Source organism: Budorcas taxicolor, chromosome 14, assembly GCF_023091745.1.
Source record: "Budorcas taxicolor isolate Tak-1 chromosome 14, Takin1.1, whole genome shotgun sequence".
NCBI classification, from domain to species: Eukaryota; Metazoa; Chordata; class Mammalia; order Artiodactyla; family Bovidae; genus Budorcas; species Budorcas taxicolor.
The window spans coordinates 90,392,735-90,420,230 of NC_068923.1; the positions used below are offsets into that span (position 1 = coordinate 90,392,735).

The following is a 27,496-nucleotide window of genomic DNA, read 5'->3' on the forward strand; positions in this document are numbered from 1 at the left end:
TCTTGTTAATGTACAGGCATTGGCACATTTTAAAAACAAACTACATAAACAGATCTTTCCTATAACCTAGGAAAGTGGAATGTCAGAAGTCAACAAAATGTGATAAAGTGCTAAAACAGAAGGCACTTCACAAACTCTGTTCACTGAGACAGTTAGTATACCCTAGTTTACCCCCTTCACTTTACAAGTGGCAGTGAATATCTGGCCCGGAGGACACAAAGAAGCATCAACCGTCTTGCGGCAGTAAACGTGGAAGACAAAACAACTGAGGAGCCCTTGGCCAACTTTTTTGTTTTTCGTGACCTGAAGTCTGCTTTAACTTTCTTCTCATATAAGGGGAAAAAAACAGATGGGTTCAGAATGGGAAGAAAAGTTGAAATTTCAGTAAGTAATTACTTGAGGGTGGAGGGTTGGTGGATGTGAAGTCATTTTTTCTCCTGAAACAGAATCCTTTGTTTTTATGGTTGAAGTTTTGTGAAGCAAAAAGAAAGTATTAGGGAAGAACATTTCAGAAGAATCCGTGAACTAAAAAGGTGTTACATTCATTATTTTAAATACTCAGGTTATTAAGTCTAAAATGTTACACAGTTAGAGGTAGATAATAGTCCCAAGTTTCCATGGAATCTAATAATTTAGTATCTGGACATCAAACAGATCACAAACGCCTTCATTGTCATCTAAATTAAAGTTGTAGTCATCTGCTGGGGTCGGAGAAAGCCGTAAGAGCGGAAACACTGCAAGCGAAACACAAATGCAGTGTTAAAGATGGTTTCTGCGTACAGGTAATGATGTCTACGATAAATACCGTCAAAAACATCAAGCCAAGTCTTTCAAATCATAATGCCACTCATAAATTCTAGAAAAGCATTATTAATATATAAGGTTAGTTATTTTAACTACTTACCATCAGAAGACATTAACTCATCAATGATATCTCCACTAATAGATCCTGCTGGAAAAAGAAATGTGATAAAGTTTTTTTACATTTCTTTTTATGTATTTTAACAGCAAAAAGAACAAATATGGTTTAATTCCAAAATGGAATCCTAAGGAAAACTGTAAATACATAGATATTTACACAGTCTATGAAACAAGTAGTGGTAATACAATTAAATGGAGAGGGAACTGGCAACCCACTCTGGTACTCTTGCCTGGAAAATCCCATGGACAGAAGAGCCTGGCGGCTACAGTCCCTGGGGTCGCAAAAGAGTCAGACGCGACTTAGCGACTAAACAAACAACTGTAATTAGAGACAGGATCTGTTTTTAAATTTTCCTCATAATACTTATTCCAGTGCTGGGCACATAGGAGACACAAAATTATTGTTGATTAGGGTTACTATTTTGCCTCCTATACTAGATAAGAACATCACAACTAAGAGATTCAGAAATGCTTTCTAACTTGTCCAATGCAGTCTTCTTATTTTCTCCTCTGCTTTTGAAAACAATGGCTCTGAACTCACCTGAAGACAAGTCTGTGGCCGGCGTGTGCTGAAGAGTCTGGCTTCGTTCAGAGACAGTTGGCTCAGGCAGGCTCTGAACGGCCGTGCTGGACTTGTGTGGAGGCACTGGGGTTGGGGGCTGAGAGGGAGGCTGCGTGAGGTCGTCTGGTGGGGGCACTGGGAAAACCACGGGCTTAGATGAGCTGGACTCTTTATTTATAAGCAGCACGTGGATAGGTCCTGAATGACTCTTTAGATTGATCTGGTATTTCTTTTGTCCATTCTGACCCTTTGAAGTTATTGGGCATAAACAAATGAACAAAGGTCAACATCTCTAACCAACATGAAACATTAAAAATGAGACAGGCAACTACTGTATCCTGCTTCTCTGTGTATGCATTCTATTCTTGAGAGTTTCATGTTGAAACTCCAACTAAAAATCTTTATTTACTTAAAATAACTAATGGAACATCCATACATGGTGCAACCCTGTAACCTTGTTCTATTTTTTCCAAGTCTACTATAAATGTGTTACCATATTTTCATTAAAAAAAAAAAAAGAGGCAAAGCTATAGGGACTGACTGACTACAACAAAAGTCATTAAGTCAAAATAGTGTAGCAACCAGGAGTAGAATGGGATATTGAGGACTACAAAGCCCTTGACCCTAGAAAGTAAGCTTTTCTCAAATAGTGGTCATCGAAAACTCCCAGCTGTAGAATGCTGGAAGGCATCTATTTTTGCTGTAATGATACACTCCGTGCTCGGCAGTGCTCAGAGCATTCCCCTCAGTTGTGGAATGTCATGTCTTGGCGGCGGCAGTCATGCTTATGGTGATCATCTCAACATGTGGTCTTAAACAGCACAAGGCAAAGTTTGTTTCCATTCAGCAAAGCACAAAGACAACTGATTTTTCCTACAGAGATATAAATGTAAATCCCCTCCATTTCAAAAAGGTAATTTGTATCCTGAGGCTTCAGAAACTATAAATGCCTAAATACAAACTTCTAGGATAGCTGGGAGAAGCAAAGGAGGTAATAGGAGATAACAGTAATATTTTTCTACCTTTTAAAATTGTTAGTTTTCAAATCCATTTGAGGAAATTTGAAAATGAAAGTCATGAAATTTAAATTAGCATAGAGTCAACAGATATCTTTGACTCAATAAGCCAGAAAATGTTTTTTAAAAGACCTAATTTAAAGCAGTATATTATTGTTGATATTTAAAGTGAACTTTTTCCTCAGGATTGTTATATTGGCTATAGATCGGTCATTTTTTAAGGTTATTAACTGTATCATCACTCATTCCTTGATGTCTTCTAGCTCAAATAAGATTTTTTAAAAACTAATGTTAAATGATCAGTCATATCCATAATTTTGCAAAAGTACTGAAGACATCTAAATTCAGATATGGATACTTACAGACAACTTAAAAGCAGTAACTTGAAAGTGTTTACAATTAGCTCACGTTCAGCTCCAGAAAATGTTTGTCCCTCATGACACAGCAGATCCATTTTAACAAAAGCTATCCTACATACGTACCATTTCTGGAATAGGTACCTCCAGTTGTGTACCAGAAGGTGCTTGAATGGCCAAAAGTGTATCACCTGGTCAAAAAAAATTAAGAAATATTTTTACATTTTAGGAACACTATTGATCTTGCAATACCTCAGCCAAGAGAGTGGGCTGTGGAATCAGAATGCTCGGACTTGGTGACCTCAGGCTCTGGTTCTTATTCTGTAAAATGGAGGTGACGTAACTTAACTGCACAGGGTTTTTGAGGATTAAATGAGGTAATATATCTTGTCAGTTTTATATAGAGAGATACAGATATTTATAATGTCGTTTAATCCTCAAGGGCTTTCCTGGTGGCTTAGATGGTCAAGAATCTGCCTGCAACGCAGAAGACCTGGTTTTCACTCTCGGGTCAAGAAGACCCCTTAAAAAAGGGAAAGGCAATCCACTCCAGTGTTCTTGCCTGGAGAATTACACGCACAGAGGAGCCTGGTGGGCTACAGTCCATAGGAGCCACAAAGAGTCAGACATGAGTGAGCGACTAAACACACAGATGTGTTAGTAAGTCTTACAACAGGGCAAATGTATTCACTCTATTCTCATTAACAAATTCTGCTCAAGTTAATTTTGCTTTCACTCAAGCTCATGTCATGTCTGAGACTCTCAAAACTTCCTTTTGGCCTTAGTTAAATAACACTGTGTAGTTAAGTATTTATACTACTTAAATAGGTATGATACAGTGAAATCTTAAGCTTACATGACCTTTTGAAGCCAGATTCTACAGCAGTATCTGCTGGGCTGAACATTAAGAGTATGTTCCCAAACTTTCTTTGAAAGCTTGGGAAATACGGTGACAAAGTAGAGCAATAAGGCCACATGTAAAACCAGCATGGTCTTAGAGTCAGCTTCTACTTGGCAAAGCGTTTGGCAGATTTTTTTTTTTGGTGTGTGCATGATACCAGACTGTCCTTTTAATAGCCCATGCATATTTTACTTGTGTTATATATATTATGGGAATTCAGCCCCCACCCCCATTTTAGTTATTCATAGTGGCAAAGATCCTGCCTGCCAATGCAAGAGATGCAGATTCGATGCCTGGGTCAGGAAGATCCCCTGGAGTAGGAAGTGGCGACCCACTCCAGTATTCCTGCCTGAAAATTTCCATGGACAGAGGAGCCTGGTGGGCTACACGGGGCTGCAAAGAGTTGGACGCAACTGAGCATATCATCTTAAGGGGAAAACATGGAAGCCGGGGATGGAATACGGTGAAGAAGAATATTCCAGATTATAAATGGATAAACCTTACTGTGTCCTCATGCTTTCTTTGAGCATTTTTTGTGCATTTTTTACCAGCTCACCTGCTACATATATTTTTATAAACAGTACCAATGAGAACCATGTTCTAGTTCAAGTTTAGTCATTGACTCTGTGATTCTATGACTCTGAGACTGTTATTTATTCCCTCTCTGTCTTAGCTGCCTCTCCCACACAGAGTTTATACCTACCAAGGCAGGAAATGAAGTGAAAGCTGGGAAAAGCAGTTATTGTCATGAGAACAGAAATGACAGCAGCCTATCAACACATAGCACTATAGAGGGAGACCAAAAATGTCCACAAATCCAGAAAATAACGACTTGAGGTGACTGCATGGGGCATTTTAAATCACATTACACTAAATATGTTGATCAAAGGAAGAACATAAGTTTACTAACAGTACTTACCATTAAAACAATTACAGATGTCTTCATGAGTTACATAGGAAAATGTACTGTCAGAGAGTTAAGGAACAACATTTATATCAAGGCCTGGATATATAAATTAAGATAATAAATCTGAAGGCCAAAGTGACCAAATGCATGAAGGGACTGTCACACATGGTCAGATCAAAAAGAACACAAGTCTTTTGTCTGAAAAGGCAAAGATCCGTAAGAGAAGTATTCATCCTTTGCTCTAAGAAGCAGCCACTTTGGATTTCTGTGTCATCTGAGGACTCTTGGGAGAGGAAAGGAAACACAGTCCATGGAGACAGGAGCTTCTGGGGGAAGTACACTGATGGGGGGAAAGATGCTGTCGGTGGGGGTGAAGAGTCAACTACAGAAGTCGCTGCATCGAGACTCTTCTTGGGTCATGGTCAGGGGAACTGGGAGTGCCCACGATCTTGGCAAGCAGTGCAGCAAAGTGCGTGGTCAACTAGTTCAGTGCTTTTTGGAATCTCGGGGCTCCACAAGGCACAGCTGAAAACCCCCATTATTATCAAACTGTTAAGGAGTTCTGATTCTAGAAAGGAAATAACAAATGACATCATGAACTTGTTCACCAAAGACAAGACAACGTGAAAAATAAATTATATACACAGTCAAAAGTTCATGAGAGGTGGTACAAGATAAATGTAGTTAAAATGTTCCATATGAGCACGGGTAAGTCACAAATCAACAGTCACATATCTGAGAGAACTCAGTGGTCATAAGGGAACACATGGAGTATATCACTAATGTTTTTCCCCAAATATGGTAGATACACCAGCCTTGGGACCCTACGCTCTACTAAAGTACTGTCTTTGGGTTAATATGAGGCAGAATGTATCCTGGACTGATTGCAGGCCTGTGTGATATTTCATTTTCAAACCAAAATTAATTTTTTTAAAAACTTTGAAGAGTTGCTGAACTTTTAACCACTTTGAAACACTGAATGATTTAGCTTCAGAACAATGATTTAACAACAACCTCCAAATTCGCAGACTCCCTGTAAGCACACACTAGCTAGCGTACTGTATCCTGTCAATGGGTAGACCAAAGATAGGGGAACTTGCAACAGACACATCTGCTTGCTAAGAGATGTACTATATGACTTACAAAAGTAAAAAATTTAAAAATATTCACATAAATTATTAGAAGAATGTTACAAAATTAAAATGTTATAATCCCTTGCAAAACTGAAGTCTCTAAAAACACTAGAATAAAGTAACTGATGTTCAGACTGAAAGAATATATAAATACATATATCTACGTATTTAAAGATTTAAAAGGATATCTATTATTAATGGAGTCGTCCATCACATTTTTGATGCTTTGCTGTAGCCACAACTTCTGCTGATCAAGTTCTCTTTCCTTCAGTTCTAGATCTTCAATTTCAGCTTTGAGATATCTTAATCTATCTATGACTTCTTTAGTATTACAGCCAGCACCTACACCTCTTAAAAACATATGAAAATTAATATCCCCAGTATTAGACCCAGGTTAACATCATTTAATTTTTTTAGTAAAAATTGTAAAACTCACTGAATATATTTAAAACAAAAATCTTTACACTCTTCTAAAACCATTAACCATTAAAATCTTTAGAAAACTTAAACACCCAAATTACAAAATTCTCAATCTGTCCTAGTGTGCTCTTTGTCATCTAGAAGGGTGACTGGTGACTGAGGCACCACAGGATGCTGGAGTCGAGTGGTCACACTGGTAGTCTCATTACATGGACTGAGATGCAGGTAAAACAGATTATCATCTTTTAGTCTTTTGTTGGGATTTTTGGCTAAAATAAACTGAAACGTGAAGGATAAGGGGGGCAAATTTGTGGAAAAGAACATGTTTGTTACAGTCAAACATACAACAGTTAACAAATGACAACATGCATTTCAACTAATCATTATTTACAAAGTACATATTCTTGTATGTATGAGACTTAGTTCCTGTTTTCAAGGAGTTTATATTAGGTGAGTACATAGAACACCCAGGCAAAGAAGGATTAATGATACAGAGCAGGATGCAGTGTGTACTAAGTGAGCAGCTGGAGGAAGCCTTGAACTTCGAGAGTTTGCGAATTAAACAGCGGAGTGAGCCACGGGCCATCCCGTGTCACACAGGAGGGACACAGAAGCCCAGAGGTGTGCCACGGACACGCGAGGGGCCGTGTGACCAGTGTAGATGGCTGGGACAGAGGACTCAGGAGACATACACAGCAGAAAGGTCAGCGTTCACAGAGCACTGAGAAGAAAAAGGTAGACTAGAGCAGTTTGTAACTTACTTCCATTGTATACTGTTTTTTGACTTTTTTTCAATTAAGTCAATTCCTTCCAAGACATTGGTGATATCATAAATTCTTCTCTTTTGCCTCACAGCCAAAGTATCTGCAGCCTGTTTTAAAAAAAAGGGGGGGGGGGGAGGTGAACAAAGAAATAAATTACAATTCATATTTTAAGGCCAAAAAGGCTTTAGTTATTAAGGTCACAGCATGAGAGCCCAGTCTTAAATTTGACCCGGTCAGTTGCTTGGGAACAATAGCAGGGTATGTGCAAAGCAACCCTCAAACACTGAAAATACCAAAGAAATGATTCCATTTAAAAGCCAGCAGATGTTGGAACGAAGGAAAAAAATGAAAAGGTCATGACACAAAGCCCACAAAAATAAAAGAACACAATGAGAATACTTCATATCACCTTATGGGCTAATCCTTAAGAGGCGCTGCTAATTGTCTGCCCCTGTCACTTCCTATCTTATTTCTCTGTTCATAAACAGTCTTGTTTAAAGACAGCTAAGTTACCTTTTTTTTTTTGAAACTGAAAAATTATATCTCAGCGATTTTTAAATAATGAAGTCAAGATACTTGGGAGAAAATTCTAAATTATACACACATTGTATAATACCTTGAAATACACAATCTGCATTTTCTAAATTCAATAAAAATAGGGGAATGAATCATGCCATCCCAAAACAAAGCATAAAATTGACAAGAAATAAAAACCTATTGCATAAGGTTGTGGTACTAGCAAATACAAAAGCTTGGTAGTGTCACTTACATTAGGTAAGACCAACAAAAATATTTCATGCTACCATGTCATGAATGAATTGAGGAATGCTGTTATAGTGCCTCTAATTAGTTCTCACTCACATTTCTGACATCTGTTCCCCACCAGTATAAACAGAACCTCAAAGAAGAGGTTACCTGAAGGCTCTTTTTTCAGAGTAGATTCAGTAGGCTATTTTGAATGTGGAGTCACATTTAAGAGTCACGGTAGTAACAAGAAAATACATGCATATCCTTACTGACAATATTCAGTACATTATCTACAGAATTTAGTCTCAGATGATTAGTTACTGGCTACCCCAGGGCGTCACTAACTGCTTCATTCTATATATATAAAGTTCCTCCTACAAAAACCAGGGCAGCATTTTGTTTCCTTCCACAGGGAGCAAGTGTGACCAACAATGGCTCACTCTGCAGGCATCTGGAACCTCTAAGTGAGATCTGGTGGTTGTATCACCAGAAACACCAAGTGCCTGCTGCCAACCTCTGAGGTCTTCAGCAGGGGATTTGCGCCTCAGAGAGCAGACCAGACGGGTGACTGGATGTGGCAGAGAGAAGGAAGAAGCAGGGCATGAGGCTGTTTGAATCCCCAGCTCTGACTACGTGGCTCATCTCTTCTAGAAGACGAGGAAACGAAGAGGGCTCGCCACAGTTTCACCTATACTCTCTTCACTGTACTCGGCGGTTCCCTCCCTGTCTCATCTACCAGCAGAGTTTCTGTCCTGAGTGCAAGGCTGTCTTTCTCAAGAGTAATCGTCTGCCGCAAAGCTAACTATAAGAATCTTAAGTTGTGAATTCATGTCTCATTTCCCTCTTGAGAAGTAGCCAGAGCACTCCCAGTTCTGCGTTATCCGTAGCTATGGACTCACACACCAAAGCCATTACAACCTTAGCAACAGCTCACCAGGTATGAACCAGGTCACAGAGCTATTCTAGGTCACTAGGCAAAGAGGCATGAGATCTCAAGTTTAGTTTAAAATTTGTAAAAAGTATCTCATTTACAGTTTATTTGTTGTTGTTCAGGCACTAAGTCATGTCCAACTCTGTGACCCCATGGACTGTACCCTGCAAGGCTCCTCTGTCCATGGGATTTCCCAGGCAAGAAGACTGGAGTGGGTTGCCATTTCCTTCTCCATTATTATTTATCACTGCTTAACAATTACAACTCTGGGAGTTGGTAACGGACAAGGAAGCCTGGCGTGCTGCAGTCCATGGGGTCACAAGGAGTCGGACACGACTGGGTGACTGAACAATTACAAAATCGAATCCCTGATTCCCAAAACGAAGTATCATTTCTTAAAAAGCTATTAAAGCATATAAACATACAAATGACCAAACTTGAAGAGGCTCTCCAGGAGGCTTTTATTTTAGCAGCTGCATCACCTGGAGTCTGGTTCTGGAGCTGGGCACACCAGCTCCAGATGCAGCCCAGCCCTGCCACTTCCTGTCTTCAACCGGCTTCAGGCTCTTTAAACCTCACTTCCTTTTCATAAAATGGGATAATAACATATGCTGAATTGTGGGGGCTATGCAGGATCTAGGTAATTTATACTTAAATGTTGGTAACAGCCTCATCATCAAATACAGGTTGAAACAAGGGATCAAGGGTTACAGTTGGCGTGGATATGGACCTATCATATTTTTCACATAGGGTTTTAAAAAGTTGCATTAAATTCTTAATTTTATTAAGTAATCCAAGACCTCTGTATTCATAAACCCATACCATGAATCATCTCCAACTTCATTCATTTCTTCAGCTCCCACGGGGTGCCAGGCTTGTTCTGGGTCTTGAGGATACAGTGGTGACAGAACAATGCCCCTGTCCTCAAAAGAGGGAGGCAGTGAATAGTGTATTAATGTAGGTATTCTCTTAGGAGGAACGCATTTAGGCCGGTACTGTGTTTGACAAACTTTTCAGAGAAGGGCTCCCTGATAAAGTGAGTCTGAACTGAAGACAGTGACCCCAGGAACACCTGGAAGAGATGCGGGGGAGCACAGGAGGAATAGTCGGGGGGAGCGGGAGGCGGGGAGGGAGGAGGCGGGAGGGGAGAGACAGGGAGAGAGAGACAGAGATGGCAAGGAAGAAAAGGCGGCAGGACCATGCCAGCCGCCATGAAGACCGGCTTTTCCCCCCCGCCGAGACAGAAAGCCACTGGAAAGCTCTGAGTGCTCGGGAACTTGGCTCAAGGTTTTAAAAGGTTCCCTGGGGCTGCTCTGGGTGGAAGCAAGGAAACCAGTGAGGAGGCAGCTGTGACAATCCATTCAAGAGGCAGCCGTGGAGACTGAGAAATGGTGGCATCCAGGACCTGTTCTGAAGGTACGGCAAGCGGGCGATACTGAGACAGCAATCGACAATGACTCTTCCCTTTTTGACGCGGGCAGCTGGAGACGGGAAGGCTGCAGGAGGGGCAGATTCAGAGCGCTGGAAATCTGGAACTCTGCTCTGGCCGTTTGGACACCCCAGGGGAGAAATCAAGACCACTGGACATGAGAAGTGTGTGGGTTAAGGGAGAAGTCCCAGTGGAGGTACAGTATCAGGAGTCATCAGTAAGTAAGCCATTAGGACACATTAAGACACAGCATGGCACCAGCTGGATTCGCCTAGGAGGGGAGCACAGACGCAGAAGACGTCTAAGGGCCAACCCTTGGGTTTGGCAGTTTAAGATCCAAGGAATGAGGAGCAGGCTGCACTGAAGTAAGCAAAGTAGGGAGAGTGGGGTCTTGAAAGTCAAGAGCCAAGAAACAGCGAGTGTGTCAAGGGCTGCTGGCAGGGGGAGCCAGTTCACCAAGACTGCATCCGTGGGTTTGACTATGCAGACATCATGGTGACCTTGCAGCCAGTTTTGATAGCAACAGACTAGAAAGCCTCCTTGGAGAGATTAAGACAGAGTAAAGGAAAGTTAGTTCTAAAAGGTCTTGTAAGTCTTCATAGAATTGTTCAACTTCAGTTTCTTCAGTGTTACTGATTGGGGCACAGACTTGGATTACTGTGATATTGAGTGGTTTGCCCTGGAAACGAAGAGAGATCATTCTGTCGTTTTTGAGATTGCATCCAAGTACTGCATTTCGGACTCTTTTGTTGACCATGATGGCTACTCCATTTCTTCTAAGGGATTCCTGCCCGCAGTAGTAGATATAATGGTCATCTGAGTTAAATTCACCCATTCCAATCCATTTTAGTTCGCTGATTACCAGAATGTCGACGTTCACTGTTGCCATCTCCTGTTTGACCACTTCCAATTTGCCTTGATTCATGGACCTGACATTTCAGGTTTCTATGCAATATTGCTCTTTACAGCATTGGACCTTGCTTCTATCACCAGTCACATGCTGAAGCTGAAACTCCAGTACTTTGGCCACCTCATGAGAAGCGTTGACTCATTGGAAAAGACTCTGATGCTGGGAGGGATTGGGGGCAGGAGGAGAGGGGATGACAGAGGATGAGATGGCTGGATGGCATCACTGACCCGATGGATGTGAGTCTGAGTGAACTCTAGGAGTTGGTGATGGACAGGGAGGCCTGGCGTGCTGTGATTCATGGGGTCGCAAAGAGTCGGGCCCGACTGAGCGACTGAACTGAACTGAAAGGAAAGTTGGAGTGGACAGCTCTTCTGAGGATATTTACTGGGAAGAGGAACAGAGAAGTGGGACAGCGGTTGCAGGAAACTATGGGGCCTCCCCAGGAAGTTTCCACTTTCCTTCATCTCTCTTTCCTTTTAAAGGGAATGATTTCCACACGTGAGGATGCTGAGAGGAATGACCTGGTCATGGGGGGAGGGGGATAATTCATGATGCGGGAGAGAGAAGGGACAGCCACCAAAGAGAGAGCGGAAGGTGGGCAGTGGAGGACGTGACCAGACGAGCAGGGGCGATCAGCCCTAGACAGTAAGAGGGCACGTTACCAACCGGAGCTCTGCAGGAGCGCAGGCATGCAAGACGGTAGATACAGTGAGAGGTTATACGGCAGTAGCTGTGGTGAGAGGTTACACGACGGTAGACAGGCGAGAGGTCACATGACGTTAGGTGCGGTGAGAGGTTACACAGCAGTAGATATGGTGAGAAATGACGGTAGATGAGGTGAGAGGTTACACGGCAGTAGACACGGTGAGAGGTTATATGACAGCAGATACAGTGAGAAGTCACACGGCAGTAGACACGGTGAGAGATTACACGACGGTAGATACAGTGAGAGGTTACATGGCGGTAGATACTGTGAGAGGTTATACGACGGTAGACACGGTGAGGTCACAGGATGGTAGACACGGTGAGAGGTTACACGACAGTAGATACGGTGAGAAACGACGGTAGATGAGGTGAGAGGTTACACGACGGTAGATGAGGTGAGAGGTTACACGACGGTAGATGAGGTGAGAGGTTACGCGGCGGTAGATACAGTGAGAGGTTACATGGCGGTAGATACTGTGAGAGGTTATACGACGGTAGATGAGGTGAGAGGTTACACGATGGTAGACACGGTGAGGTCACAGGACGGTAGACACGGTGAGAGGTTACACGACAGTAGATACGGTGAGAAACGACGGTAGATGAGGTGAGAGGTTACGTGGCGGTAGATGAGGTGAGAGGTTACGCGGCGGTAGATACAGACAGGTTATATGGCAATAGTTATACGATAGTAGATACAGTGAGAGGTTAGGCACCTCCTTCTGGGTGCTTTTCCTCCAGGAGAGAAAGGAGAGAAGTGGCTGAGAGAGGAGAAAGTGTGATCCTTGTCTAGGAGAGCCCGAGGTAAGCAAGCCTTGGAGCAGCAATGCTGGGCCCCACTAAGGCCCCATTGGGCTCAGTGGTCCTGAATTTAAAGTGAGAGCCACTGGCATTACTGGGCATTTCCCTGAGGCCCTGCAGATTGCTGGGGTGTTGACGAGGGACAGAGAGAACAAAACGGGCACGGCTTCATCCCATGCTGCCCTATAGCACTGAATAAATGCCCAAGTGTCAAACGCAGCAAATTTACTCTGAAAGTTTACATTTACTATTATAACACCTGACCATAAAAGGGGAGCATAAGCCATAAAGGAAGCATCTACTAGATGCTTGAGTTTTCAGGACAGACAGAACCCTTTGACACAGATCTCCCCTCCAAATATGAGATCTTTTCCTAAAAACTGCCGGGGTCCTGCCTCAGCAGAGTCCAGGGATATCCTCAGGATGGACGACGTCGGTGAATGAAGAAAGATAGATAAAGAGATAAAGAAAGAGACACGGGGTGACTAAGCTTCTTCGAGCAAGGCCTGTGTACTTTATTTTTCTCGGGGCTTTTATACCCTGAGTTATACATACAGCAAGGTGAAAAATGCAGAGTCAACTCAACACTCCATCAGTAATAACTTTTATCGATATCAGGTTCCTTCCTGTAAAAGTCTTTTTTTGTGCATCATCTTCTATTCCGGAGGCCTGCTGATATTCCATGACCTCCTTTTGATAAAGGTTGGTCAGCCAGAACACCAGAACAATGATTTTTCCTTAAAGTGTTTCTTTTTAAATTTTTAGCCTGTGTCACCCTTAAAGTACAGAGTTACATTTTTATGGAGCAAAGATTCAGCGGGTTATAGCAAAGAAAGAACTTATTAACTCAAAGTCTAATGTTGTTAATGCTAAGGCTATTACTTGCTTTTTCTACATCCTGACTATATGCACTCCCAGGAACACAATGGATAAGGGATGTGAGAACTTGGCAGCAAGCATTGCATAGGCTCAATAATATTGCTAGAGTCTGGATAAAGCTGCCAAGTAAGCTAGAATGCTAACAGGGGGTTTAAAACACTTCTTTCATGCCCAGGAGATTTATCAACTAGAGGCCTAAGTTAACTCTTTTGGTCAGGGACAGACCCCTGCTAATGTCAGAAGAGCTGGTGAAAGACATAAAATAATAAGACAGACAGATTCTGGTTCGGGGGTAGATGCTCGAGCAAGTTCAGGGGGTCCCTTGAGTCCTGATCTCGCCTTTGCCTGTCAGGCCTCTTCCTCATGACCTTTGCCATGGGTGGGATTTTCCACACTGGCTCCCAGCAAAAACTGTCACCACCAGTAAACAAGTGATATCCATAGTTGGAACAAACTAAGAGCCTGTGATGCTTTAAGAGGTAGACAAGTCAAACAACCCAGAGAGCTGACAGAGATCACAAGTAAGTGCTAACAGGGCTTCAGGGACATTCTGGCCCCGCCCCCTCACTTTAGCAGATGACTCCAGTAAGACCCGGGGATGGAGAGATGGCTGCTAGCTTTATTTGCGTTAGGATTAGTTGCAGCTCATTTGCTCAAGGATGTTATCCTCATGGAGCCTGACACTGCATTCAAAAGGGCTGACATAAACACCGTAACTATGGAAACGTCCTGTCTTTCAGGCTCTCCATCTGCAAAGCAGAAACTTCACTCTCTTCCAGGACCACAACTGTTGACACACGTGCACTCGATGTCTCAGCTACTGTGCTTCTGAGACTAACATTACAGCGAGGAGGTCCAGATGCAAAAATCAAAACTGTGCAACAGAAACACAATTAGAATCCACACATGCACACAAACAAGCACAAGTGATGGGATCCTGAAAATAAGGTAGGAGGACCTCAAGTGACGCAACAAGATGGCTTATAAAATATTTTAATGAGAACTTTTTAAAAACCTGAGCAAATTCATTTTCATCTGTGCTCGATACTGTTATTTTGCTTTATCTCTTGATAAGATTACTCATTTCAAACACTGTTAAAGATAATTGAGATGTAAAATGTTTGATTTCAACCCACAGTTAAGAAGAATCATTTATAAGCCAGTAATGGGATAATTGTGTAATAGGATCTTTCACAGATATTATCTAATGTTCACAACTGCTTTGTAAAGTAGGTATCATTCTCCCTGTTTTTTAGGAAACAATTCAGAAGGCTAATGAACAGTCAGATGGAATTTGGCATTAATTATACATTTACGAAACAAATTTGTGGCAAAATATTTTCAAATGGGCTATCATTTTAAAAGACTTTAAATACATGTGGTAGACAGTCAAAAGTTCCCAAGCTATACAGATGCACTGAATAGCAATTCAAGTACCACTGATGGTTTCATTGAGAGTACAAAAATGGTCTGAAAAAGCAGAAAGATCTTCATTTCCATGTATTTATTTATTTTAAAATGATGACCAGTAAAAAACATTGTAAACATATTCAAGACTTCGAGACCATGGCTACCACCTTCCAGAATGAGGCTGAAAAAAATGAAACAGCTCTGGAAAGTGAACTCTTATAAGAGACTGAAAAGAGAGAGATTACTGAAGGTGGGGGCAAAAAGGTCAGAGTTCCTGGAGGAGGCTGCTTTTGTGCTTTCAAGGCATCTGTACATGTTAAATTAATAAGGAAATTAAACACCACGAAATAACTTACTTACGTTAAGGAAACAAACTGCTCCCTCCAGAAGCAGCACTAAGCATGCAAGTGTTTTCAATCAGTGACCTTTTCCTGAGGGAATCTCTCCTTAAAAGTCTGCGGTGCTTTCACTATCCCAAAACTGCTACTGTATATGATATTTTCAAGTGCACAAGTTTTAATTTTGTTCTAATTCTTAAAATGTTTGAACAGACTCTGCATAAGCTTTTAAAAAGAAGCTTAATTGTACTGTCTTACACAAGTCACCAAAGAGTTCTCAAAAGGAAAAAGAAGACAATTGATAAAATATCTAAGTAGGAAAAGCCTGCTAAGACTCAGTTCTAGAGATTGCTCGCCAAGTCCCCAGCTGCATGCTTTGAAATTCTCATGTATGTTACGTTGTTAAACCAGGAACCAAACTAAGCAGCATCTACTATTCTACCACCCGGCTCTGCATCTACGTATTTTTTATAACCCTGATGGTTAGTCATGTATGGATGTGACAGTTGGACTATAAAGAAAGGTGAGCACCAAAGAATTGATGCTTTTGAACTGTGGTGTTGGAGAAGACTCTTGAGAGTCCCTTGGACTCAACCAGTCCATCCTAAAGGAGATGAGTCCTAAGTGTTCATTGGAAGGACTGATGCTGAAGCTGAAACTCCAATACTTTGGCCACCTGATGAGAAGAGCTGACTTATCTGAAAAGACTCTGATGCTGGGAAAGATTGAAGGCGGGAGGAGATGGGGAGGACAGAAGATGAGATGGTTGGATGGCATCACCAACTTGATGGACATGAGTTTGAGTAAGCTCCAGGAGTTGGTAATGGACAGGGAGGCATGGCATGCTGCAGTCCACGGGGTCGCAGAGTCGGACATGACTGAGCGACTGAACTAATGGTTAGAAGTTAAGAACCACAGAAGTGGCAAAGAAGTCAGGGACATGGGCTAGGCTGTGAGATAGCAGTTAAGATGTTGAGGAGATTAAACGAGTATATCCAAAATACTTAGGAGAGTGCCTTGCACAAGTATTACATCGTGTTAGTCATTATGACTATTATTGATCCAGTTTCTCACTTATAGTAAGAAAACACTGACCTCTGAAAAACGTATCATGGAATGTAAAGATCATCTTTATTTATCCGCAACTTTAACACTTCAGAACACAGTCAAGCACAATGAAGTAGAAGGGCAGGCTTCTGTAGAAGCAAAAACCTGTATTTTACTACTCAAAAAGAGTTCACTCATTTGGATCCTATTTATTCCTTTTCTATGATTCCTAACGGTGGGGCTATTTAATGTCAATGTGCACAAGAAAACGAAGTACCATCAAGGACACTGGTGAGGAACCGCAACAACCATCAAAGGATGTGGCAGAAATTATAGAAAGGATAAAAAACTCACAAAGCAGACAAAGCTGAGGCCACTGGACACAGCAATAATCCACCAGACTTAGAAAAGCTTCGGGGTTATCACCTCTAAAGGATACGAAGAATAATATTCATCATGACTAATTTGAGTTACACTAAAACTAAGCGCAGTCTTTTCAGCTTTAAACTGCAGACATGTAATGGATTTTGGAAATTTTTCAAACCAAAATGGTTAAATATTCTTCTATAAGAAACATTATTAATAGACATAAACCCTTAGCTAATCAGAAAACTCCTGCTATGGACAAAAATCTTATTATGTAAAGGATAAACAATGGTTTCAGAGTACCTGGACTTGTCACATTCAAGGATACACTAGTCGGATTTTAAAATGAACCTAAATATCTCAAAGGGATTACACTGCATGTGACCAATGGCTGAGTTACACTCCATTTTCGTATCAGTTTCCTTCGTAACTGTGACCAGCAGCCTATTCTGAAGACTGATTAACCCCCACCCCCAAATAACTGGGGATCTGTCTCAAACACACACACACACGTATATGCATCAAAATATCAAAAATTTCCTTCACCAAAAACTTCTAAATGTCAAATATAGAAGAAATTAAAATGAAAAGATAAAGATTTGAGTATTTCAATAATTAAAACTCACATATAAGAAAGCATTAAAACCACAAATTAAAACAGGCAAAAGACACATTTCACATCCCCAAATTAACAGCCTTAAAAAAGTTTTCAAAACTTTTAAAAAGTCAACAAAAGAATAAAGAAATGCAAATTGAAACAATGAAAATACACCTCTACACAAAAGACTTGTACCTGAATAAAAGCCCAAATTTGGGAACAGCAGGTGAATGGGTAGGCAAAGTGAAGTATAGCTACAAAACTAAATACCAATCAGGGACAGAAAGAAATGAACTACTGATACAGGTAACAACGGGCGTGAGGAAAGCAGCTCAAGCCAGAGCGCATTCTGTGTGAGAGCATTCCTGTGAAGCTCTGAGTTTTAATCCATGGAAAAGAAAACGGAGCGATGGTCCTCAGTGGGGTGTGGAGGTTGGGGTGTGGCTGGGAGAAGGCAAAGGGAGCTGTTTGGGGTGATGGACATTCTCTACACCTGGCTGTGGTGGTGGTTACAGGTACAAGCCTTTGTCAGACTCATTGTATGGGAGCAAAGAGTCAGACACGAGGGAGTGACTGAACTGAACTGAATGGGTGGAAATCATATCTTTATAAAGCTGATGAAAAAAAAAAAAAGCAGAGATAGTATCATTCATCACCCTTCAAATCTCCAGAATATGAAAACATCAGAATACCCCCAGTTATCTACTTGGAAACAGCACTTACAATATGCTGGGCACTTTCAGTGTTTTAAACGTAGAACTCCCTTTAGCCATTTATATAACAACCATTTTCACCATTTTTGTAAAAGCAGAAAGTAAACTCAGTAACTTGCCCAAGGCCACTGAACATGGTGAATAGAGTCAGGATGTAGGCTTCCCTGGTGCCTCAGACGGTAAAGAATCTGCCTGCAGTGCAGGAGACCTGTGTTCGATCCCTGGGTCAGGAAGATCCCCTGGAGGAGGGCATGGCAAGCCATTCCAGTATTCTTGCCTGGAGAATGCCCATGGACAGAGGAGCTGGTGGGCTGACCTTTTAGCCACTGGGCTGATCCTGAGGTGGTGAGAGTTCCTGGTCATGATTACACGCTTCTAGTAGACTGTAAGTATCTAGCAGACTGTAAGTATCATTGTTTTGTAAAGCAGTTTGGCAACAGCCATCAAAGTTTTTTGCATTTTTAATATCTTTGATCTAGTCATTGTCTAGTCATTGTTTAGATTATCATAAGCAGAAATCATTCAAAATGTCTAAATGCCAAAAATGTTTCCTGGACATCTGTTGCTAAATCCAGTGGATACTACGAAGTCTTGTATCCTCCAAAGCACTTGACTCTGGTTCCCTCTTTCCTCAAACACTGTTCCCTGGCCTTGCTGCCTCCAGTCCACAGGTTTATTTCCTCCTCAGTCTCAGGCTGTTTTCTCTCAAGTCTCCTTTTTCTCTGCTGCTTCTGGGCTGTGAGTGTTTCCCAGAATTTCACTTAGTTCTCTGTCCACTCTAAACCTCATAAACCAATCATTTCCAAATCAAACTAGTAACCCTGGTCTCTTCATGGGCTCCAGATTCATAAATCCCACAGGTCGCCAAATATCCACTTAAGGATGGCCTGCAGGCATCTCACACAAGTCTAGAACTGAACTTCCCTTTCCTCCAAATTCCTTTTCTCTTTTTGTAACCTCTAAGTGAAAATGACCACCATCCACTCTGATGACCACGCCATTACTCGGCAATCTTTTGCCTAGACTCAGCCTCCAAGTTCTGTCCCTTCTAAAACTAAATATTTCTTCACTTCTTTATATTTCCACTGCCTCTAGAGCTAACCCATTTGAAAAGACCCTGATGCTGGGAAAGACTGAAGGCAGGAGGAGAAGGGGACTACAGAGGATGAGATGGTTGGATGGCATCACTGACTCAATGGACGTGAGTTTGGATAAACTCCGGGAGTTGGTGATGGACAGGGAGGCCTAGCGTGCTGTGGTTCAGGGGGTCGCAAAGAGTTGGACACAACTGAGCGACTGAACAACCTTAGTTCAGGCCTATAATCATGCCTAAATGACAACCACATTCTCTAAATAGTCATCTGATTTATAGCTTCGTAAATGTACTATCTCTTTCACTGGCCTTTGGCACTTAATACCCTGCTGGGAATGCCTTTTCACCTAAGTCAAATTTGATCACATCCATTCTATTTGTTGGAAGCTGACGACAGACTGGCTGGATCAGTCCATGTCCTGTGTGTACTGGTACTGTGTGTACACAGTCCCTCACCTCACAGGGCACTTGGTCTAGAAGGGAACCACAGGCAAATAAATAAAGGAAGAATCAACCCCATTTGTGATAAAGGGTATTAAGAAAAAGAACAGGTAACTGACAAAGAGGATAAACGGGAACTAACTTCAGCCACTTCAGATTAAAGGAAAAGAGCCAGAAAGTGCATCTGAGCCAGTCTGCTATTGCTGCTATCCAAATTACCACTAATGTCAGACTTTATTTTTTGGGCTCCAAAAATCACTGCAGATGGTGACTGCAGCCATGAAATGAAAAGACGCTTACTCCTTGGAAGGAAAGTAATGACCAACCTGGATACCATATTCAAAAGCAGAGACATTACTTTGCCAACAAAGGTCCGTTAAAGCTATGGTTTTTCCAGTGGTCAAGTATGGATGTGAGAGTTGGACTGTGAAGAAAACTAAGCGCCAAAGAATTGATGCTTTTGAACTGTGGTGTTGGAGGAGACTCTTGAGAGTCCCTTAGACTGCAAGGAGATCCAACCAGTCCATTCTAAAGGAGATCAGTCCTAGGTGTTCATTGGAAGGACTGATGCTAAAGCTGAAACTCCAATACTTTGGCCACCTCATGCCAAGAGTTAACTCATTGGAAAAGACTCTGATGCTGGGAAGGATTGGGGGCAGGAGGAGAAGGGGATGACAGAGGATGAGATGGCTGGATGGCATCACCGACTTGATGGACATGAGTGTGGGTAAGATCTGAGTGGGTGATGGATAGGGAGGCCTGGCATGCTGCAATTCATGGGGTCTCAAAGAGTCAGACTCAACTGAGCGACTGAACTCAACTGAACTCAACATAGATGTATTATCATAGAGTTCTGTAAACAGAAGTCCAAACATGCCTCCCTGAGTTCAAGTCATGGCGAAGCTGTGCTCCTTCGGGGTGCTCTAGCGCAGACCCTGCCTCGGCTTCCAGTCTGTGGCACTCCTTGACCAATGGCTTCTCTCCTCTAGGGCTTCCCTGGGGGCTCAGACGGTAAATAGTCTGGCTGCAGTGCAGAAAACTCCGGTTCAATCCCTGGGTCTGGAAGATCCCCTGGAAAAGGAAAAGGCAACCTACTCCAGTATTCTTGCCTGGAGAATCTCATGGACAGAGGAGCCTGGTGGGCTACAGTCTGTGGGGTCGCAAGGGTCAGACACGACTGAGTGACTTCACTTCCCTCTCTCCTCCAGCAATGGTCTGGCCGAGTTGTTTCCATATGGCCATCTCTCTGGCTTCATCTCTTCTGCCTCCCTCTTCACTTTTAAGTGAAAGTGAGTGAAGTTGCTCAGTCGTGTCCGACTCTTTGCGACCCCATGGACTGTAGCCTACCAGGCTCCTCCATCCATGGGATTCTCCAGGCAAGAATACCGGAGTGGGCTGCCATTTCCTTCTCCAGAGGATCTTCCTGACCCAGGGATTGAACCCGGGTCTCCCGCATTGCAGGCGGACACTTTAACCTCTGGGCCACCAGGGAAGCCTCTTCCACTTTTAAAGACCCTGGTAATTATCAGTGGGCTCAATTCAGGAAAATCTCCTCATCTTAACAATACCAGCTGATCAGCAACTTTAATTTCCCTTAACTGATCACATTCATGGGGCCTCCCTGGTGGCTCAGTGGTAAAGAATCCGCCTGCCAATGCAGGAGACATAACAGATGTGGATTCGATCCATGGGTTGGTAAGATCCCTTGGAAATGGCAACCCACTCCAGAATTCTAGCCTGGGAAATCCCATGGACAGAGGAATCTGGTGGCTATAGTCCACAGGGTCACACAGTCAGACACGACTGAAGCAGCTGAGCACGTAACAGTCACAGGTCCCAGGCATTAAGCCATGGGTATCTTTCAGGAGTCATATTCTATCTATCACAGCATCTAAGAAAACATTTAAACTGAGACCACAGGGTTTAGAGAATCAGCCAAGGTGGGGTGGGGATAGTGCGTGTGTGTCAAAATGCGCTCCAGGCAGAAGGGAAGAGGGCCCTGTGTGTGTGTGTGTGTGTGTGTATTTGTGTGTATGTGCTCCAGGCAGAAGGGGGAGGGGCAGTGTGTGTATAACCATTTGCTCCAGGCAGAAAGGAAGGCCTGCTCTTGCAGCCCTAGGGCAGGAGTAGAGGGCAAGGCCCCAGAAGGACTACGGCTGGAGGGCTGGGTGCTGGAAGAGGCTGGGGCGGAGGCGGGTGGGTGGGGGTAGACGCCTGGAGGGGCCTGGGTCCTTGAGGCGCTGGATGCTGTTCTAAGGAGAGAACCATCTGTTAGATGCTTACGGTGACTATAATCACATTCTTTCACATCTGTGATTTCAGGCCAGTGATGGTAGACAGAAGCGAAGTGAAGTCACTCAGTCATGTCTGACTCTTTGCGACCCCATGGACTGTAGCCTACCAGGCTCCTCCATCCATGAGATTTTCCAGGCAAGAATACTGGAGTGGGTTGCCATTTCCTTCTCCAGCGGATCTTCCCAACCCAGGGATGGAACCCATGTCTCCCACATTGTAGGCAGATGCTTTTACTGTCTGAGCCACCAGGGAAGTCCCTAAGGAGAACCACCTGAACTTAAATGCTCACACTTCATACGTGACAACAGCACCAGAGTCTCTGAGGGCTGTGGAGCCGGCTCGCCCCTCACAGGCACCTGGAGACTCTCCGTCGTGGTCCCGGGCTCAGCAGGGCGGCCACACCTCTCTGAGCCCTGAGAAGGGTCCAGCTCCCAGCAGAGAAGGGTCCCGTCTCCCTCCCTCTGCCCCACAGCTGTAAGCTCCAAGCTACTAAGGAAGGGGCCAGGGTGAACACTGGTTAACTCGTATTTACTGAATGAAACGGAAAAAACCTAGAATCAACTTATATACCAACCTATAAGAATGGTGAGTTCTTGATGACAACTCTAAATTGAGGCTCTCAAAATTTATGTTTACAATTTGAGAAAATAAAGGTTAATACCTCAGTTGTGTAACAAACTGGGGAAATACTGAAAATTGAAAATAGTGGCTCTCTTCGGGTAGTGGTGTACTGGGTAGTTTTTATTCTGGACTATATTCATTTTTTCCCAAGTTTTCTACTATTTATATGCTATTTCAACAGATATACTTTAACTTTAAAAAGGTAAACCTCCCTTGTACAAACATATTAAGTTTAAGACAGAAAGGGAGATCCATGAACTAATAATTGGGGAAATTTAGTCTTAAATGGCAAAATCTAAAAGAAATATATTTATAAGAAATATTTGTCATACCGAAACTTACCATACTAAAGAATAATGTAGAACACACGTCCAGACAAATGCACGTGTGATCCATGTTGCTATGCACTATTTAAACAATGACTTTTACGATTCACCTTTGGATTATGATCTCTATCAGTTTATACCATTGAGTGCACCTGATATTAAGGTAGACTTTCTCTGGAAATTAGTACCTTCACTCTGGGTTTCTCTCTGCCTGGTATACTGCAATTAAAAATTTTTTATTCCTTCGTTGGTGCTTTTCTTTTAGACAACAGATGCCTGAATTTTTTCCATCTAAACCACCTTACTAAGGAGAAAGGAACTGGATACATTCACATACTGGAGAAACTAGTAGGTTTCAATTATTACTCATTTGATATTTTCTGTGTATTATGCTTTCATGCATTTTATGTTTTTATCCTTTTCACAGCTTTCTCTGTTATTTTTTCCCCTGTGAACTAGTAATTCAAAGTGTGTCTCTAGTCTGTTAAGTTACCTTTTGAAGAAGGAAATGGCAACCCACTCCAGTATTCTTGCCTGGAAAATCCCATGGACAGAGGAGCCTGTCAGGCTACAGTCTATGGGGCCACAAAAGAGTTGGACACAACTTAGCGACTGAACAACAGCAATGCTACCTTTAAAAATGTAACAAGATGTTGCTAAAAAGAAAATGATGCATAAAATTAGCAAAAGCTCAATACGTGGGCACTCTGCTAACGAAATCTCTGTTAACTGAGGGTCTCAACTAAATCCTTCTTACTCTTCCCCTGCTGCTGCTGCTGCTAAGTCACTTCAGTTGTGTCTGACTCTTTGAGACCGCACAGACGGCAGCCCACCAGGCTCCCCCGTCCCTGGGATTCTCCAGGCAAGGACACTGGAGTGGGTTGCCATTTCCTTCTCCAATGCGTGAAAGTGAAAAGTGAAAGTGAAGTTGCTCAGTCCTGTCCAACCCTCAGCGACCCCATGGACTGCAGCCTTCCAGGCTCCTCCGTCCATGGGATTCTCCAGGCAGGAATACTGGAGTGGGGTGCCACTGCCTTCTCTGACTCTTCCCCTAGACGAGAATATACCTAACATGTCTCCAGTTGTGCCTACACAGTTTCCAGTCACGGAGAGAACCTTCCCCAGGGATGGAGGGCCTTGCATCATGTGAGCATCACCTCATCCGCTGCTCAGTCCCCTGGAACACAAATGATGACCAGCCACAGTTATGCCAATCTTGTTCTTTTTAACAATATACAATTTTAAATCTTGTAATTTTCCTAGATGCCCTCCCACTCCAGGGGATCTATGCTATGCCCTCCTCCAGGGGATCTTCCCAACCCAGGGATCAAACCTGGCCACCATATGCTGCTATTCAGACATAAGCAGACTATTCCAGAGCATATAAAAGAGTAATTTCTTCCATCTGTAGCCTCCAACATTTCCCCAAGAGTAGCTCTCATCAGTTTTAGTGAGCTCCTCAAGGGTCAATTATGTTCCAACATTTAACTCCTTCTACTACCAGAACTGACTCAATGGACAGGAGTCTGAGTGAACTCCAGGAGTTGGTGATGGACAGGGAGGCCTGGCATGCTGCAATTCATGGGGTCGCAAAGAGTCGGACACGACTGAGTGACTGAATTTTACTGAACTACCAGAACAGTGCTTTTTGATTCATGAATAAGGCAGAAAAGAGGCGGCAGGAGAGTTCATTCCACGGTTCTCAGATGTCAGTATGTATCAAAACCACTTGGGGGTATCTATTTAAAAATACCAATTCCTAGGCTCCTTCTCTAGCCCTACAGGATCTGATTTCCTAGGTCCGATGTTAGAATCTATTTTCTTTAAAGATACAGGAGATGCTGATGCATTTGACCTTTTGTCTACACACTGAGAAAGTCGGTATAATCCCTTTCAAGGCGTCCAGCTTTCTTGAAGCGTTGGGGTGGAGAGCCTATTGTTTTGCACAAAGATAAAATCTGCCAAAGGTCCGTCTAGTCAAAGCTATGGTTTTTCCAGTAGTCACATATGGATGTGAGAGTTGGACTATAAAGAAAACTGAGCACCAAAGAACTGATGCTTTTGAACTGTGGTGTTGGAGAAGACTCTTGAGAGTCCCTTGGATTGCAAGGAGATCCAACCAGTCCATTCTAAAGGTGTCCTGAATGTTCACTGGAAGGATTGATGTTGAAGCTGAAACTCCAATACTCTGGCTACCTGATGCGAAGAACTAACTCATTGGAAAAGACCCTGATGCTGGGAAAGATCAAAGGCGGGAGGAGAAGGGGGCCACAGAGGATGAGACGGATGGATGGCGTCAATGACTCACTGGACATGAGTATGAGCAAGCTCTGGGAGTTGGTGGTGGACAGGGAGGCCTGGTGTGCTGCAGTCCATGGGGTCGCAGAGTTAGACACAACTGAGAGACTGAGCAGAACTGAACTGAAAACCTGCCTGATGCTTCTCAGTTCACAACTACTGCCACCACTTAGGATGGCTCATGCCTCTTCCGACTTCCACCTTGATGGTAAGACAGAAAGGATACGGGACATAGCCAAGAAACATTGTAGACAAGCGGCAGAACTCTTAGTACGCTTTTAGCTCTAAGCCTGTCCAGAACTGGAAAATGAGACCGTTGGTTTCTCTTTTTGTGTGTATTTTCTTGTTCTCTAAAAAGAGTTGTTCTTCACATTACACAAAAACTTTGGAGGGAGGCAGGTCTGATATCAGATTATCTGGGTTCTTACCTCCTTTTCTGTGGATACTGGTTGTAGCCAATTAACCTCATTAAACCTCAATCTCCTAATGAGCAAAATGCAAGTATAATGACTCATTTATGGTTTTGTTACATGGATGAAATGTATTGTTAAAAGTAAAGCACCTGGTCTAGTGCCAGTCACTTAGTATTAGCTATTAGTAACCATGTGTACTCTGCATATAAGTTAAATAAGCAGGGTGACAATATACAGCCTTGATGTACTCCTTTTCCTATTTGGAACCAGTCTGTTGTTCCCTGTCCAGTTCTAACTGTTGCTTCCTGATCTGCATATAGGTTTCTCAAGAGGCAGGTCAGGTGGTCTGGTATTCTCATCTCTTTCAGAATTTTCCAGTTTATTGTGATCCACATAGTCAAAGGCTTTCGCATAGTCAATAAAGCAGAAATAGATGTTTTTTTGGAACTCTCTTGCTTTTTCCATGATCCAGTGAATGTTGGCAATTTGATCTCTAGTTCCTCTGCCTTTTCTAAAACCAGCTTGAACATCTGGAAGTTCACGGGTCACATACTGCTGAAGCCTGGCTTGGAGAATTTTGAGCATTACTTTACTAGCGTGTGAGATGAGTGCAATTGTGTGGTAGTTTGAGCATTCTTCAGCATTGCCTTTCTTTGGCATTGGAATGAATACATCATGAGAAACGCTGGGCTGGAAGAAGCACAAGCTGGAATCAAGGTTGCCGGGAGAAATATCAGTAACCTCAGATATGTAGATGACACCACCCTTATGGGCAGAAAGTGAAGAGGAACTAAAGAGTCTGTTGATGAAAGTGAAAGAGGAGAGTGAAAAAGCTGGCTTAAAGCTCAACATTCAGAAAACTAAGATCATGGCATCTGGTCCCATCACTTCATGGGAAATAGATGGGGAAACAGTGGAAATAGTGTCAGACTTTATTTTTTTGGGCTCCAAAATCACTGCAGATGGTGACTGCAGCCATGAAATTAAAAGACGCTTACTCCTTGGAAGGAAAGTTATGACCAACCTAGACAGCATATTCAAAAGCAGAGACATTACTTTGCCAACAAAGGTCCATCTAGTCAAGGCTATGGTTTTTCGACTGGTCATGTATGGATGTGAGAGTTGGACTGTGAAGAAAGCTGAGTGCCAAGAATTGATGCTTTTGAACTGTGGTGTTGGAGAAGACTCTTGAGAGTCCCTTGGACTGCAAGGAGGTCCAACCAGTCCATCCTAAAGGAGATCAGTCCTGGCTGTTATTTGGAAGGAATGATGCTAAAGCTAAAATTCCAGTACTTTGGCCACCTCATGCCAAGAGTTGACTCCCTGGAAAAGACTCTGATGCTGGGAGGGATTGGGGGCAGGAGGAGAAGGGGACAACCGAGGATGAGATGGCTGGATGGCCTCACCGACTCAATGGACGTCAGTCTGAGTGAACTCTGGGAGTTGGTGATGGACAGGGAGGCCTGGCATGCTGCGATTCATGGGGTCGCAGAGTAGGACAGGACTGAGCGACTGAACTGAAATGAAAATTAGCATCTTAACCCTTGTTCAAGTGTACAGTTAAGTACTTTTAAGTACCTTCACACTGCTGTGCAATCAGTTCTCCAGAGTTCTTCTCATGTTGCACAACTGAAACTCTACACCCACACTACTAGTTTGCTAGGGCTGCATAATAAAAATACCACAGGCTGGGTTGTTCAAACACAAGAAATTAATTTTGTCACAGTCCCAGAGGCTTGAAGTCCAAGATCAAGGCGTGGGCGGGCTTGATTTCTTCTGACGTCTCTCTCCTTGGCTTGCAGATGGTGTTCCTCGCCGTGTCCTCACCCGCGCTTCCCTCTGTCTGGGCGTCCCCAGTGCCTGTGGGTCCACACTGCCTCTTCTCACACGGGCACCAGTCAGATTGGCTTCGTACTCACTCTAATGGCCTCATTTTAACAGAATCATTTCTTCAAAGACCCGTCTCCAAATACAATCACATTCTAATATACCTGGGGTAAAGACTTTTACAGAGAGATTTTGAGAGAGCACAACTGAGCCCTAAAACATCCACGAAGCAGCAACTTCCCATTCTCCCCTCCCCTAGCAACAACGCTGCATTCTGTCTCTATGAACTTGACTACTCCGATCACTTCGTATAAGTGGTATCATACAGCAT

General features: G+C 43.0%; 1 protein-coding gene across 1 annotated transcript in view; it reads right to left on the minus strand.

Annotated features, from left to right (window-relative positions):
• Positions 1–28: 28 nt before the first annotated feature.
• E2F5 (E2F transcription factor 5) overlaps positions 29–27,496 on the minus strand; it is a 33,274-nt gene continuing 5,806 nt past the window's right edge. The window contains exons 2-8 of the mRNA XM_052651605.1: positions 6,978–7,087; positions 5,985–6,146; positions 4,676–4,719; positions 2,982–3,046; positions 1,463–1,730; positions 905–952; positions 29–734 (exon numbers count right to left, since the gene is read on the minus strand). Coding sequence (XP_052507565.1) covers positions 625–734; positions 905–952; positions 1,463–1,730; positions 2,982–3,046; positions 4,676–4,719; positions 5,985–6,146; positions 6,978–7,087 — 807 coding nt within the window. The 3' untranslated portion in view covers positions 29–624. The remainder of the gene's footprint in view (positions 735–904; positions 953–1,462; positions 1,731–2,981; positions 3,047–4,675; positions 4,720–5,984; positions 6,147–6,977; positions 7,088–27,496) is intronic.